Raw genomic sequence first — 17,073 nt, forward strand, 5'->3', positions numbered from 1 at the left:
TGGGTTCTGGTCAAGAAGTTTGTGCGGAAAAATACCCTGGAACCAAGATTTGACGGTCCATTCCAAGTTCTCCTGATTACCGCAACCTCCGTCAAACTGGCCGGTAGGCCAAATTGGATCCACGCTTCCCACTGCAAGAAATCTCCAGCCCCTGAGGAAGCAGATACCGCACAAGCATGTACCTCTGGTACACCTTCTCCTTAATCAGCCTTATAAAGGCCCAACAAGTAGCCATCACCAAAGATATTAGTGGGTATACCTTCTGGTACAATTCATCATGCACCCATGTGGCTACTTACACCTTTGACTATTGTGACATTGTAGAATGCCCGTTCCCCACATCACAAATCCAGAGTATTTACAGAGATATCCCTCATTCAAAAGACCCATATGTTTGTGTAGTTGACAAACAATGGGGGCACAATTGTAATCATTGGGGGGCGGCGGGATGGAATGCCGGGCCTGCCTGGGGTTACAAACCAAAAAGTGCCTTATCTAAAGTAGATGATCAAGGTAGATCCCTTCTCCAGAGAATGACTTTGAGAAAGCCTGGGGGAGGCACACCAATGAAATTAATCCTTAACATTGAGCATCCAAGCCCAACGGATGCAGACCAGTATGTGATGGGAATGTATTGGAAAAAGGGTTCCTACCGTAAATTAGGGCATTTCTTCCTAAAAGATATGTGCAACTCTTCTGAGTGGCAAGGGGCCACCCATATGGTCCCTAACCCATTAAAACCTCATATCCAGACCTTTCAAGATATGATGGCCATTGCTAACCCCACCTTTGAAGATACCATGGCCGCTGAAACAGGTTTTAATGATGTAAATTTATGGTTAGAATGGATGAAATATAATGCTAATAAGCATAATAAGACTGCATGCTATGTGTGTGGTGGTGCCCGGCCTCACCTGGGTACCGTACCTCTAATCCTGCCAGTAGATATAGAGGAATGTGTTTTAAGCCTTTTTGCCTATCACTATGATTTTAACAGGTCCATATGTAGTGCATGGACAAAGGAGTATCCTCTCCTAACCAAGGATGTCAAACCCCCAGACGGTATTACCGTGTATAAAGGTAATTACACTTGTTATGCTAATTATGATGGAATTGGTAGATTCTTGGGTAACTTCTCTAAGGGGTATTGTGCTACCTACAGGAGTGTCTCTATGGACTTGTTGCAGTTTCACACCAGGTCATTAGGGGATATCTACTGGTTGTGTGGGGATTTACAGCTGAGATCCAGAATGGACAAGGAGTGGTGGGGGGAGTGTACTTTGGCTAAAGCTATTATGCCTATACATATTATCTCTGACACACACCTCGTCACCCATGAGTCCAGGCACACTAAGGTTAAGCGTGACGCCCCAGTGAAAGGAAGTTTTGATCCTCATGTTTATATTGATGCTATTGGGGTGCCTAGGGGGGTGCCCAATGAATTTAAAGCCAGAGATGAAGTTGCTGCAGGATTTGAATCACTTTTTGCCATAGTTACCACAAACAAGAATTTAAATTGGATCAATTACATTTATTATAATCAACAGCGTTTTGTTAATTATACAAGAGACGCCCTCCAGGGGTTGGCCGAACAGTTGCAGGCCACATCCCAAATGGCTTTCCAGAATAGAATGGCCCTAGATATGATCTTAGCCGAAAAAGGAGGGGTTTGTAAAATTTTACCTGACACCTTGACCTGTTGTACCTACATCCCAGAAAACACAGGCCCTAATGGTAAAGTTACTTTAGCCATAGAAAAATTAAATGACCTGTCTATAGAGTTAAAAAGGAATTCTGGGATACAAGATCCCTGGGAAAGATGGTTTGGTTGGATGACAGGATGGCAAAAGGCTTTAATGCATATTGGTATGGCTATACTAATTTTTCTTTTTCTCTTTGCTCTTCTCTTTTGTTGTATCCTCCCATGTCTGAGAAAATCCCTCCTGAAGACTGTTGACCAAGCGGCACCCACTTTCACCCATCTCGAAGTTGATGACCAAGAGCTCCAAGACATCAACTCACCCTGTCTGCCGCTGCAAACAATCCCTTTTGTTGATAAAGTGCAGGAATTCTAGGAAGGGACTAACTTAGGGACAGCATCTGTCAGTGAATGGTAAAGACCCCGTGTTGGAGAAGTGGTGGGTTAGCTGCCATGGGATACCCATGGGTGTGAAGTGTTCGAGAGCCATACTGACGGATGAGTTAGCCTATCAGGGTCAGAACTAGGGACAGCCTTGCACTTTGCATTAACACCTAGCTAGCGGCCACGGGGTTTCTGTGCCTTTGGGTTAACACGTCTTCCTGGTACTAACTTAATAAAGTTTTATCTCTTAGAATCTAACATTTCATAGGGGGGACTGATGTGGGATTATTTAAAAAACCTTTGCACTTGTATTCAATTATTGCACTAACTCCATTTTAACCTCATACTGTGACAATCCTCCATTTTGTCCTCCTAACCTGACTTCTTCAATCCTCCATTTTGTCCTCATAACCTAACTTGTTCATTTTAAAACTACCTTACATGACAGAATTTCCCAGCACATCTAATACAATAGAACAAAGACTGTATTTTCTATAAAGACATGATTAACACAGGAATTGCTGACTTTTCCTTAGATTTGCAACATAGTATAGTTTGAAGGCCATGAGAACACAGTAGTAATGAAATGTTCTATTCATAAGAGACCTTGCACCTGGCCACGAGGCCTGAGATCACCGACCGTGTAAAATGACGCTCAAGACCCCTTGTCCCCCACCCGTGTCCAGAACAATCCCACCTCTTGGTGGGTGGACACGGGACTAACCACTTAGTTGTTTGAACCAATTAATTATATTGATAGGAGGACACTAATCCCGACACTTGACAATTAATCCAATTAATGATGTTTATTTACTGATATTCTAATAATCAATGATGACGTAAAATGTCTCTTAAAAGGACCTGCGCGTCCACTTTTTAATCACTTGCCAATAAATTTTCTCGAAGTTATTTTAACCTGAACCTTGTGTGTCAGACTTAATTACTTCAGCGTATATACGCAATTTATTTTATTAATTTGGACAGGAACAGATAGACATTTAAACATTTTGGTTTACTGCTAAAAAGTACCATAACAATATCAGTGTCTACACTTTTAATTTTAAATTTAAGCCAATAAAAAATAGTTTCTCATAACAGGGGCACCACTGGAACTTGGAAAGACAGACAGACAGACAGACAGTGTGCAAACCCAATTTCAATCTGAATTAGCTTTCAGCAGATGTTTCTTTGAAATGGACAGACATTGAATGCTGACCATGGATTAAAATAACTCATTGGCTTGGAGGCCTGTTATCTGGAGATTGTTTGATTTCCCATGTACCTGAACATACTACCGTGCAGCAAGTCAAACTGAAAAGACTTGTCTAACTAGCCCTGACTGAGAAGAATAATAGAATCCTACTTACCCCATAGTGCTGTCAGAGAAGAAGCTCTGCAAATGGGAGGTCACTTGTCATCATTATATAGCCACAATTCTCCAGTGTTTAACTCATCAAATTCCATTATGCTTACTATACCAAATTACAACAAATCACAAAAATGACAAGGAGTGACACCGACCTATTTACTTAAGGGGAAAAAATAAATATCCAGGCACACCTGAGGTTTCTTCTAAAAGTCAGTCTTTTTATTTGAAACAAGGAATGTTAGAATTACTGATTGTAAAAGAAAACTGTCACTGGCTAGCTTTTTTGTAATTAATATGGGCTGCAATCAAAGATAAGACATTAGAATTAACAAACAAACTTGAGACAGAATTCAGTCCCAATAAACTTAATAAGCAGAAATTGTCTACTGCCTGGTTTTGAGGTATGACAAATAAAATGAAATCACAATATACACCTGTATTTACCAATATCCTGGAAATTTGGTTAAAATACGGTCATTTGACCAGAATTCTTCTAAACCAGACTGTGTATGTAATTGAATAAACCTCATTCCAGCACATTTCAGTCACTCTGGACAAGAAAGTAGATATCATTATAATACTCTGTAAACTAAACAGATAACATGGAATGAATCAAAGTGAAGTTTCTGCAGTAATCAATCACTTGCAAAGTGGAAAACAAAAATCCTGCATCACATTTAGCCATGCACCAATGAAGGATTAACGAATTCCCATGCTAGCAATTAATTCTCAACCTTCTGTTTTAATCTGTGATATTTATTGAAAATGCATACAGAGTATTTCACTAAAATTGGAATCTAAAGTGAATTTCAAAATCAAGGTAAAAGTAGCTGAACTGGAAAAATAATCTAAGCCAGCTCTGCTTTCAGTTCAGCTACTCTGGCCTTACATTTGAAATTTACTTTGAATCTCACTTCAGTGAATAACCCTGATAATGCTGGCCTTTATCTTAACCAATTCAGCCCTGAAGTACATATCAGGCTTTTAATTACATATCCCATATTAAAACATAGAAGTGATCATGGTGCATTAAGTACAGACAGATAGTGGGGGTATCCAGTTGTTTAATGCAGCAGGAATGTGCCAAATCAAAAATATAGAATGTGGTGGGCAAAAGTTCTTGGGGGGCTTTCATTTTTCTGCCCTTCACTGAATTTATTGGCTACCCTACTTAGTAGCAGCAAGCAACTTGAAAAACACAAAGCAGATTCTTTTTTTCCCATCTAATAATTAATTTAAAAAAGCAAAGTAAAAAAAACCCAACAAAAAAAAAACCCAACAACTGGTTATGCCTTTAATTTTGTACACAGTACAATTGACTACATGCTACTAAATACACTCTCACCCCTGCACTTGGTTATAGTACCATTAATGGTGTGAGTGTTCAGGTCTCAGGTCATGTGACATCCATTGAACAGGTAGTGGACAATCTATTGCAATAAAAATAAAGGACAGATTAGCAATGAAACTGAGGGGAGGAGTGAAACTGTTCCGTTTAGAAGGTGTGCACAAACTACTTAAATGAAGGGAGGAGCCAAGCACCTTTTTTTGACCAGGTGAAGGGGCTGAATTTGTAGTCACATTTCTGGATCCGTTGAATTGTTTGTTGTGTTTGGGATGTTTGTTTGAGTTAGTATCTCGCATTCTGTCTGCATCACATGGCGATCTCTTTCGTTCAGAGCTGCACAAACGGTAAGTGGGCAATACAATCAGTACCATGCAATGGGGGACTGTTAGAGTTTAGCTGGGAATAAGTACAGTGAGGCTGTTTAGGAATGTCTGTGTTGCCCTCCACTTGCCACAGCACTGTATTCTCTTAATTGGAATGTACACTCAAAGCTTCTAAATTCATCATCCTGCAGAGGATCAACATAGAGTATCTCTAAGGTTTTTAGCATTCTAACTCAATTTAGCCAAATGTTAAATATTCCTCGTATTGTAAAATATTTGCTGTGTTATATGTAGTAGTTCTCAGTTGGCAAATATTGAAGACCTTTTCTACCTTGTGTATAAAACTGGGTAAGTGACTAGTGTGAGCTGTTGGGAATTCAAAGTGCAGTTGGAATTTTACACTGAAAAGTGTTTTTAAGTCTATGTTCAGTTTTGGGTATTTTTGCTTGAAATTTAAAATTCACTCTTCCATTGGTACATTTAGTAGTTAATTCCTTTATGTAGGGGATGTAGGACAACAAGCTGTATTTTTCAATACAATAACCTGGATTGGCTCATTACCTGCTAGCTAGGTCTCTTATTTAGTGGATTAGTCTACACATGTAGAATATAGACCTCTTTTCAAGACAAATTCCCACAATAAGCTGAAACCCACCTTAGCTTTAATTCACCAGAACTAGAATGTACTAAATGTCTTGATAAAAAACAATCTTCAGTGCTGGAATTCTACTTGATTCAGCTTACCATATGGGAAAAAAAAACGTTTATTAATTGCATAAGGTAATCGACTTGAACCAGTGCAATCATTTCAGGAGAAATCCTCCTTAACCCCTTAAGGACCAAACTTCTGGAATAAAAGGGAATCATGACATGTCACACATGTCATGTGTCCTTAAGGGGTTAAAGGAACACACTAGGAATACAAACCTGCATTAAATAAAAGTTTTAAAATAAGTTTAGGCCTCCGACCCCCTCTCTTTACCTTAAAAATATTTTACCTTTTCTTCTCCATCGCTGTGCAGGTATTGCAGCAGCTGGCCTAGACTTGATGATCTCAGCCAATCCAATGTTTTCCCACAGGAAAGCATTGGGGGGCTATTGTGCATGCGTGGTAAAATGCCATGCTGTGCCAAAACATGTCATCATAGATATGCACTGAATCAATACATCTTGTTGGGGAGCGTTCAGTATCTCCATGGAGATGCAGCACTGACCCAGGAAATAACTGAAGTGATAGTCTAAGTCAGGGGTCCTCAAACTGTGGCCCTCCAGATGTTGCTGAACTACAACTCCCATGATTTTTTGAATTGCATAGATAGCCAGAGAATCATGGGAGTTGTAGTTCAGCAACATCTAGTGTTTTTTTATTTAATTTTTTTTGTGCTTATTTGGGGATTTTTCTTTTCCTGCATGGCTCTAGGCTGTCTTTATTCTACATATTTTTATGAAAGTGTGGAATTGTCACTTCATCAACCATTGAGTTTATATTTAATCGGTTTCATACTGTGAGTGTTTTTTTTTTTTTTGCTTTTATCATGGTTTTTAATTTATATATTTTCACATGCCTTGGCTTTGCATTATTGTCTGCCTGATTGTCATCTCTGCCCACCCCCTCTCCATTTAGATCAGGGCTGTCCAACATGCGGCCCCCAGATGTTGCTGAACTACAACTCCCATGATTCCATGGCTATTTGTGTGATTGAAAGAATCATGGGAGTTGTAGTTCAGCAACATCTGGGGGGGCCACAGGTTGGACAGGCCTGATTTAGATCAAGCTTAAAGGGACACTCGACACCCAAAGCACATTAGCTTTCTAAGGTTCTTTATGTTAAGTTTGCCCTTGAATTTTTTTTTTCCAACTTTACATAAAGTATAGACTTCACTAGAAAATTACTTTTCTAAATTAACCTTGTTGCACCGTCCACCCCCAGCTGTCAGACAACCAGTCTTGTTACTTCCTAGTAGTTTTGCTCCTTCAATCTAAACCCAAGGGGCAACTGCTGCTCAGTCTTGTAAAGACTTCTCATTGAGTTGCATTGGGAAGTCTGTAATTGCTCGCTCACAGAAAGTTTGGGCTGGGGAAGGTCATTTTAGGCTAGCTCACTATGTAATTGTGTATTTTGTATGTATTGTTCTTTCACTAGAATCCAAAGTGTATTCTAATTGGTAATATTCATCAAAATGTTGCATCCTGAAAAAATAAGCTGTATTGTTTGTTACTTTGCAAAATGTTTAGAGCAAGACCATGACAAGCCTCCCCCTTTGTGCCTTTATAAGTTCCTATGTTGGTGCATAATGGAAAGGGAGTAACTGTCAGTTTGTCAAACAATGGGTTGACAGACCTGTTTTGGACAGTGGGATATTTGGTGTGTCCTCGAATAGCCATACTCCGCTAAGGTTTAACAACATTGGAGGGAAACAAAGACCTGAAAAATGAAAGCATTTAATTCAAACACTAGGCCTCGTGCTTTTTAACCCCTTAAGGACACGTGACATGTCATGATTCCCTTTTATTTCAGAGGTATGGTCCTTAAGGGGTTAACAATCACTAGAATATTGTCATAAAACATATCTTTATTCCAACTCCCCGACAGTTATCTTTCTGTAACTTCTTTGCCTTCTACAAAATTCTGATGACTTTTTTTTTGTCAATCCAAAGCCTTTTCATAAATCAGGAATTTCTGTATTCCTCCATTCAGATGTTTCTCATAAAGCAACAAATCCCAAACATTAACAGCGTTTAGCATCGTAATGCTGGGAATGAAGGCATGTTATTTGATTTAAGCATTGTCGTTTTCTCAGGAATAGCAATGTTTTGAATTGCCGGACTGTAGGGCGATCACATTTAGTCATGCACCAATGAAGGATTTACACAAAAAAGACTACATTTAGATGTGGTAGTAGTGTTGGCGATTTTAAGAGCTTGCAAGTTTATATAATATTAAGTCTTTAACTTTTGGCAGTGCAATGTTTAAATAATGTAGCACTTTGTTAGTGCTTAGAATTAAAGTCATTGGGGTCAATAGAACTTCCAAATAACTAGAGGGATTATTTAATCCCGAACCTATTGTTCCTGTAAGTTTATTTGTAATTGTCCTATTTATAGTTAAATCCCCCTCTCATAATATTGTAAAGCGCTACGGAATCTGTTGGCGCTATATAAATGGCAATAATAAATAAATAATACCTGCACCAAGCATGTTACTGGTGGAGGTATATCAGCAAAATGGTGAGGCTGCTCAATGGGAGCTGTGGTATGGCTGTTTTTAGAATGAGAAATGGCAAAAGCATGTTCTTTCATGTGTTTTACAATAACCCCTATAGCTATCAGAATTCAAGCTCCAGATGATATCTGATCATTTACACAAAATTCAGTGATTAGTAAATAAACCTGACACTGTGTTTTAGTTTTGGTTTGTCTGTCCATGTTTGAGATTCTTCTGAAATTCTTCTATGTTCAGATATGTTTTTGTTTTTTTTAATTCTTTATTTTTGTAGTGCATGAAGATATAACAACGTGTATGTGGTACCCCAAAGGTATTCCACATGCTTTTCAATGACATTCACAACATTGGGGAACATAGTAATATTTGCACAATTTTTGTATTAATGTAAAAGGTCATATGTTACACGTAGCTTAAAAGTGGGTTCAATCCTTGAAACAAGAAACAGTTAAGTAAGATCATGTATATAGATATGTTATGCATAGTAAACATGCTATTCGAACTAGTAATGACCAGCTATTCCATTTAGTGAGGTTTATCAATTACGAGGTAAATCAACGCATGTTATATAGTAAGACTCAGGCTTGGTAGTTACACCGTATAGGTTAAGTTGAGGTGTGTGCTTTGTGGTATGTCTGCTATACATACTGTGAGTGGTGATAACTGTGCACTGAGTGGGCAGATATAAGTAAAGGCAGCATTGAACCTAAGATGTAATGTGAGTTGTAACATGCTGCTTTCGGGTAACAGTGAGGTTTTGAAGGTCAAAAGCATAATGCTGAACGAGTAAACTAACTTTGCTGGGTACACTGATTCATTCGCCTTAGGACTACTAATGATAAATTATATATAAAGGGAACGTAATCATAAACAGAGAAGCCTGACATTTTTAACCACTCGACTTTTCAAGGGGTTTGAGTGGGCAGCGCAGAATGACAGTCCTGCCATCCAAAGTGGGTCTCTCAGGGGTGGGCTGCACATTTAAGTGTTCCAGCAAGTGTGGGTAGTCCGTGTCACAGGTGCCCTAGGGTGAGTCTTTCTCCCACAGTGCCGTTCCGCCAATGCCTCGTGTGGGCAGAGTACAGACCTGAGAAACTCTGCATGTTGCTGTTCAGATTATTAGACAGGTTTGTGTCCATATGTCAGTCCCAGAGGCTCACAGGAGAGCCTGAACTCATCGGGTGTCCACTGGGATATACCAGGGCTGCAGTGCCATCAGTGTCTGTGCCATGAGACAGTCCGGAGCTTCTTGCCCGTTCATCCAATGTCTTGTCTATGTGGTGGTCGGTGTTTGCTTGGCAGTGGGTATGTATCATGCCGGAATGTACCTGTCACCTAGACGTGAAACAGTGCTGTGCCCGGGTGCCTCGTGTTTCTCCTGGACGCAGGTCTGCCATCTTGTGGGCCTTTGTTTGTCCGAGTCCCATTCGTGAGGCAGGTGTCTCGCCGGTCAGCCTTAGTTGCTAGGTTCTCAGAGTAGTCGGCAGCTTGTGTGCACCAGTGGGGTTTGCCCTGTTTGGAGGCATAACTGCTGCTGTCGGGGGGGCATGGTGCTGTTTTTTGCCCCGCTGGTTCGCGGTGCCATTTGTTACCGGAGGCCGCCATATAGTAGCAGTGGGGCTTCCCCCGAAGAAGGCGCTGGGTAACCGGACGGATCCATGCCTCCATTTCTCTTAGCGCTTGCCTGTAGAGTTGTCTTCGGGAGCTCAGCTTCCCCCAGAGGTAAGCGCTGAACCTCTCGTAGAATTCCAGAGTGTGCTGGGGTGGTTTGGTGAGTGCGCGTTTTGTCTTGGTCTGCTGTAGGGCTGCCATCTTGGCTAGGCTCCGACTGCCCTGCATGCTGCGGGGTTTCGGCGCTTGGGCTATCTGAGGCGTGGGGAAAGTCGTCCCCAGCGAGGACCGGGATGTTCCCCCACTGGTCCATAGGGGGGGGGGGGGGGGGGGGCAGCAGGGCTTTTGTATTCTCTCGCTTGTGAGCGCTTTCCGGGCCGTGGGATCGTCCGCCTCCCCTGGACCTCAGGTCCCGCTCTGTAGTAGGCCGCATGTCCGGCGTCTGTTGTTTTTCGACGTGCCGGGCAGGTATCTTTTAGATAGCATGAGTCCTCCTGTGCCCTTTGCTGGTCACCATTTGCCGCTAGCGCCGTCAGTTTGCTCGTTTTCACCAATCTTTTGCCTGTTGCTGCAGCAGCTCTGGGATTGTCAGATATGTTTTATTTTATGATCACCCCAATATCACTCAAATTGGTTTGGATATTATACTGCACAACAAATCGACCAATCCCCATGACTTTGAGGTAATCCTGGAATAAACAAATTTGTGTATTAAAAATGTACCGAATGCCCCTTTGAAAGGCTTGCTATCTTAATTTTGTCTAATTTTTACCACTAAATTACAAAACTTTTAAAGTAGTTCTGTTGGTTGCTCAAATGCAGTTGTGCTTCTTATGCCAGTTAAATCAGTTCTGCTGAAAAGATATGCCACACTGTGTGTGTGTGTGTGTGTGTGTGTATATGTATATTGTTTTGGAGATGATCTTCAGTATATATGTAACACCTTGGTGCTCCTTCAGTTACATTCCTATTTAATGGCACTCTGTCTTGGAATATAATTCCCTGACAACGACACCTGGTTTTTGTAGTTCAGCCTTATCTGGCATCTTCTAATCTGTCTCAAAACGGAAGCATTCTTGTACAGATCAGAGAATGATGGGTGGGGCACCAGGCATTCCCACAACAAGTTGTCCTGTGTGGATCTGGATGTCAGGTAAGTATTCTTTATCTGCAAATCTATAGACTTGCAATTGCGTTCCCAATGCATAAATGGAACTATCTCTGTTAAACATGTCCTGTTACATTTTGACGGTCTGCCTTTGACTTGTTTTATCTTGTATAAACGCTCTGGTTAACGGGGTTAATTTGCACTTGTTTGTATGTACAGCAGTAATTTAAAAGATGTAAATTTTTGCAATTATCAGTGATACAGTAAAGCAAATTGAATGTAATTTTTTTTTCATTTTTCTAATTTTGAGGTATGGCTAAGCAAGAGGTTGCACACTTCCTTCTAGTTATAGTGATTCATACCATAATGTAATAGGCTGAAAGTGGTCAGCTGATATGCTCAATGTCTAGAACAGCAGTTCACAATTAGTCCACAAGGCACCCCTACCAGTCCAGGATTTAGGGAGTTACACACACGTGTGTGTGGGCAGGGGGGGGTGTGTATATTTTATTTTACTGCATGACAAGTCTTTGATGCAGTGATGTACAATGCAAAAAGTCAGAGCTCCACAGCAAAAAACACCAATGAACGGATTGCTATGACTGTATCTTGTACTAGTAAGTTCCTCACAAGCCACTGACGTAACCTCACCACGTTCCTGGATCACAGAAACTTTCCTTTTTTTTTTTTTTTCTTTCAGTGGTTGCTTGCTCATGCAGCATTTCACAGTGCATAGGTAAACCGAAGAATATTCATATACTTCTGTAAGATTTTATAATGCTATATATCGTTCTAGCTAGGGGCTTTTGTAGTCAGATGGATCTCAAACTTTTTAAATTTTATTTTCATTGGTCTGTGTGGCATGTGCTGATTTCCAACGGCCCATGTTCATTTGGATGATGGTACGTCTCCTTTTTTTTTTTTTTTTTTTTTTTTTTTTTCTTCTTCTTAGGGACCCTGGTTACTTTGAAATGTCCTTCACGTCAGGTGGTCTGCAAGATCTTGAGTGATGATGACACCAGCTTGGGCTCTGCTCTAACAACAGACTATGACTTTCTTATTGGGCTGGCTCTGGCTGTGCTTTCCTGCCTTCTTATTGGAAGTAGTGTTATCCTTAAGAAAAAGGGACTGCTACGTCTGTCACAACAAGGCGGGATCCGTGCAGGTAAGGAGATCTGTTGATAAATCTTCATTTGGTCCAAGGGAAATGTATACTTGATTGAAATGTAGGGAAACCTAAATTGTGACTTGTGAGTGAAACTTTTGAGTCTGAAGACCTATCACCCAACAGAGTATAATGTGTTGCTGCTGTGCTTGCATACATATGTAATCTTTAGGGTCTCGTAAGGGAATTGTTTTGGGCAATATAACAAGCTACAATTTGTTTCTTTACTTTGTTCCAGGTGCTGGGGGTCATGGCTATCTCAAAGACTGGATGTGGTGGGCTGGCCTTTTAACAAGTGAGTACAAAACCAACACCACTGCCTAATTTATCAGTTTTACCTAATGAGTAGACTTATACACACTAATGCAGATAAGAGCTGCCTTTTTGTTTTTTGTGGAGAGTCCAGCAAGAAAGTGCAGAAGCTGTGCTGATTTTATTAAATTCTGACTAGTAAAAAAAAATAATGAAAATACTGACGTGATTAAGGGCCCCTTAGTAGACTTGCTAAAACCTATGGTTCTATGCCAAATACCATCTTCATGGAATTTTACTCTATACCAATTTTAAGAGTTTAAAACAGGACCTTTTCATAAAGACCAATTTTGGGACAAGGCTCTATTCCGTAGACTTTTGTCTCACGTGTGGTAGTGCGTGTGTAGTTTTTATTTACTTTAATGGATCCATTTTCTTCTCTTTGCAGTGGCAGGAGGTGAAGGTGCCAATTTCGCAGCATATGCTTTTGCCCCAGCCACAATTGTTACACCTCTGGGTGCCCTTAGTGTCCTAATCAGGTAATAATTGTATTATGTCGGATTTATTTTTAAATGAAACTAATCTGTTCTGTTAATCTAGGTTGCACAAATGCCTGACTACTTATCATGGAACTGTGCCAGAGCCCTCCTGTCATAATAGTAGGCTTACACTTGTTACGAACATTAACTGTGTAGAATTTTGTTTTTTTGTTTTGTTTTATGAATGTCTCTGCACAGATATTGTTGGTGCCAGGTCAGTTTTTAGCTCAACGTGTGTGTATTCTTCACCTTCCCATTTTCCATGGAACTATTGTATAATTATGCTGACACAAAATATTAAGATCTCATTATAACCTTTCCTATCCAGTGCTGTCCTGTCTTCTTACCTGCTGGGAGAACGGCTGAACCTTCTAGGGAAGTTGGGATGCATTCTCAGTGTACTGGGAAGCACTGTAATGGTAATCCACTCCCCTGAGGAACAGGAGGTTAATACTTTGGCAGAAATGACTTCAAAACTCAAAGATCCAGGTAAGTAAACAAATTACCTTCAGTTTCCATGTGTCATTTATTTTTTTTTACCACTTCCATACCTAGACTAATATTGTTAACACTGGTTTGATGTATTATGAATGGTCAATCATTAACACACTGAAACATTCCTATGCTCCACCCCATATTAAAAAAGAGTATGTAATAATGTCATTACAGAAACACTATAAGCATCAAAAACGTTGGCTTAATGAGCCAACTTGTGTATATATCATGCCCCTTCAGTCTCACTGCTGAATACTCTGCCATTTTAGAAGTTTAAATCACTTTTTTGTTTCTGTGCAGGCCTAGCCACACCTCTGCTTACTGTGACTGACTGCATGCATAAAATATGGTTTCATTTTCAATCCGATGTAAACTTACTTTAAAAGTTTTTAGATCTGCTCTGTATATTGAAATTTAATCATGTGCAGGACGCGTGTGTGTGTTCGTTCAACTTTATTACCAGAGCAGGAGATAAGAAATTCTAAATGAAACTGAGTGCAATAAAGTGTCATCTCCCCCCTCTCTCTCCCTCACACTCTCTCCCTCACACACTCTCCCTCACACACTCTCCCTCACACACTCTCCCTCACACACTCTCCCTCACACACTCTCCCTCACACACTCTCCCTCACACACTCTCCCTCACACACTCTCCCTCACACACTCTCCCTCACACACTCTCCCTCACACACTCTCCCTCCCCCACACTCTCCCTCCCCCACACTCTCCCTCCCCCACACTCTCCCTCCCCCACACTCTCCCTCCCCCACACTCTCCCTCCCCCACACTCTCCCTCCCCCACACTCTCTCTCCCCCACACTCTCCCTCCCCCACACTCTCCCTCCCCCACACTCTCTCTCTCTCACACTCTCTCTCTCTCTCACACTCTCTCTCAGCTGTGCGGGCATTATCTATACACCAAAACAGCTTTATTTTTATATAAGCTAAAGTTGTTTTGGGGACTATAGTGTCCTTTTTAAAAGCTTGCCATGTTTGATTTCCAAGCAGAAAGTATGTCACTTGAGAAGAATACAGCTTGCATATCTGTGACCCACATATGAGCTGTCCAGTATTAGACCCAGACAGGTCTACAGAGGTCTCATATGAAGTCACCATTGTTTGCCTAAATAAACAAAATAAATATCTCCCTCTTCAGAGTATAGTCAAAACATTGTTAAACACAGATCTTATCAAACCATAAGACTTGCATTTCTCACAGAAATCTCTAATCTAACTTCCCCCTTCCTTGATTTTTTTTCCCCCCATAAATTACTGCATGAAACATAACACAAGTGTTATACAATTTATAACTTTCCTAGATTTTATAGTATGAATTTGCTATAAGCATATACAAATCTATGTATTCCTTTTTTGTGTGTGATTAGATTTTTTTTTTTTGCAGGTTTTATAGCCTACATAACCTTACTGCTAATATGCTGCCTGATCTTGATCTTTGTGATCTGCCCTCGCTGTGGTTGCAGTAACATCCTCGTCTATCTGGCAATATGTTCCCTCTTGGGGGCTTTCTCAGTGTCTTCTGTCAAGGGTTTAGGAATTGCTGTTAAAGGTCTTCTTATGGGTCAGCCTGTTGTTCAACATCCCCTTCCCTGGATCCTTATCCTGATCTTGGTTGTATCCGTAGTTACTCAGGTCAACTATCTCAACAAGTCTCTGGATGTATTTAACACTTCAATGGTCTTTCCCATCTACTACGTCCTATTTACCAGTGTGGTTATCACAACGTCCCTTATCCTCTTCAAAGAATGGGTTTCCATGTCACCGGTGGATGGTGTTGGGGCCGTTTGTGGGTTTGTTATTATCATCCTAGGCGTCTTTATGCTTCATGCTTTCAAGGACTTCAACATCGGTCTTCAAAGCCTTAAGCAGCAATTGCAGATCCAGCAGTCACCCCTACATACTCCACCAACCTCTCAAAAAGAGGACCAGATTACTTTAATAGACTATATGGAGACTGAGAGCAAAGACAATGTTCCAAAGGTATTTGTGATCTATACATAGAAAATCAGAGACCATACCCAAGTGTTTGCTGCACTGGTGCTTGGTTTTATGATTTGTGTATATTTTTATTTTTTTATGTATGTTTTAGCAGCCACATATGACTTTTCTGCCAATATTGCAGCAATATTACTATAAATGACACAAACTGGTTATGGACCTTAAGTTTCTGTGAACATTTTTCAATTGGAGCGGATTCTACAAATTAAATTCTGCTTGAATTTTGCTACCCTCTGAAATTCTCACAAAGATTTGGACCTACATCTACAGCAAGAAACAAAGCTTACAATAAAAATGTATCATAAAGAGCTAAAACATACATTCTCTGGCTGTAATGCAAACTTAAATATATATATAAAAGATTATATTGCATGGTGCATAACCTAAGGTTCTTTTGTATCCATTAGCAGAAAATTATGGGAGCAATCTTCCTTTAAATTGGACGAGTGTCTAAAATGGATTCTCCCAGCATGCAGTTTACATTTTCAGGATTTTTATATACAACTTTGGGATTTAAAAAAGTACAATGAAATATTGCCTCAAGATTAGGGTTGCTTACTGGAAAAACCTAGAAATAGCCTTGCTTCTTAGACAATCTGCCTCTCATTTTAGTAAATATTTTGAAGGGTCTAATTCAGTCTGTGAATAGGTAACCCATCACCTGGTCTATTTAATCCTCTATTTGCTTTATCAATTCAATGTTTACAGAATCCACATTCAAAGTTAATGAATCTTCTTGTAATACTTTGGTCTGTAAATGTGTAATGTTTCTGTTTTTAAATGTATAAATGTATTTTAAAGTTTATTTTGTTATCCACACCTTTTTATTTCCCCTCTATTCTCTCATCCCCTCCCTTAACTGTCACTACCAGAACTATTCAGTTTTGCACTTTTCTGCTCCCTTTACGAAGTTTGAACATGGAATACTTATGAAATGTATCTCACCAATTTGTATTTTTTTTTTTATTGCTTGCTTCACTGCACCAGCTCCTTCTTCTGGTGTAGAGGTATACCCTGATTACTAAAATCTCACTTTAGGGAATATCTAAATTATTATTTTTTTTCCTTTAAATTATGAGGTGAAAACTTAAGACTAATGTACTTATTGAAGTAGTTTTTATTCCCATGCTGGCTATATCTATAAGGTGATGGGTATTGGTGAACAGGGGCCCAGTTGGGTGCCAAGGCCCTTTAAGAGTGCACCCAGGTCCCTATAGCATTGGCAACCTGGGAGGGGGGGAGATAGTGGGACTGGCTGGTGGCCTATCTGCCTTTGCAGTAGGAGAACTCCAGGAAAGCCACCCTTCTGCACATAAAATGTCAACAGGAGGGTGGCTAAAAATGTTGTGTAACAGTTTGTCAGTATGCATGTATGTGGCAGTAAGCGTGTGCATCCATTACATGCAAACACACACCTGCAGACGTGTGTGTGTGTATGTATGTATATATATATATCTCCATTTATACACCAATATTACTAAGTGCATCTCCATTTAAAGACCACATACACACTTCTACACTCACATTACATAACCTTACT

At 40.2% G+C, this 17,073-nt stretch overlaps 1 protein-coding gene across 1 annotated transcript; it reads left to right on the forward strand.

Moving 5' to 3' along the window:
• The first annotated feature begins 4,974 nt into the window (after positions 1 to 4,974).
• NIPAL4 (NIPA like domain containing 4) lies at positions 4,975 to 15,536 on the forward strand. Its single transcript, XM_063445348.1, has 6 exons — positions 4,975 to 5,144; positions 12,019 to 12,231; positions 12,470 to 12,526; positions 12,932 to 13,022; positions 13,351 to 13,511; positions 14,920 to 15,536. Exons 1-6 carry the CDS (start codon positions 5,111 to 5,113, stop codon positions 15,534 to 15,536), a joined length of 1,173 nt encoding a protein of 390 aa, XP_063301418.1. The 5' UTR covers positions 4,975 to 5,110.
• The last annotated feature ends 1,537 nt before the right edge of the window (positions 15,537 to 17,073 follow it).

Source organism: Pelobates fuscus, chromosome 3 (assembly GCF_036172605.1).
Source record: "Pelobates fuscus isolate aPelFus1 chromosome 3, aPelFus1.pri, whole genome shotgun sequence".
Lineage (NCBI taxonomy): Eukaryota > Metazoa > Chordata > Amphibia > Anura > Pelobatidae > Pelobates > Pelobates fuscus.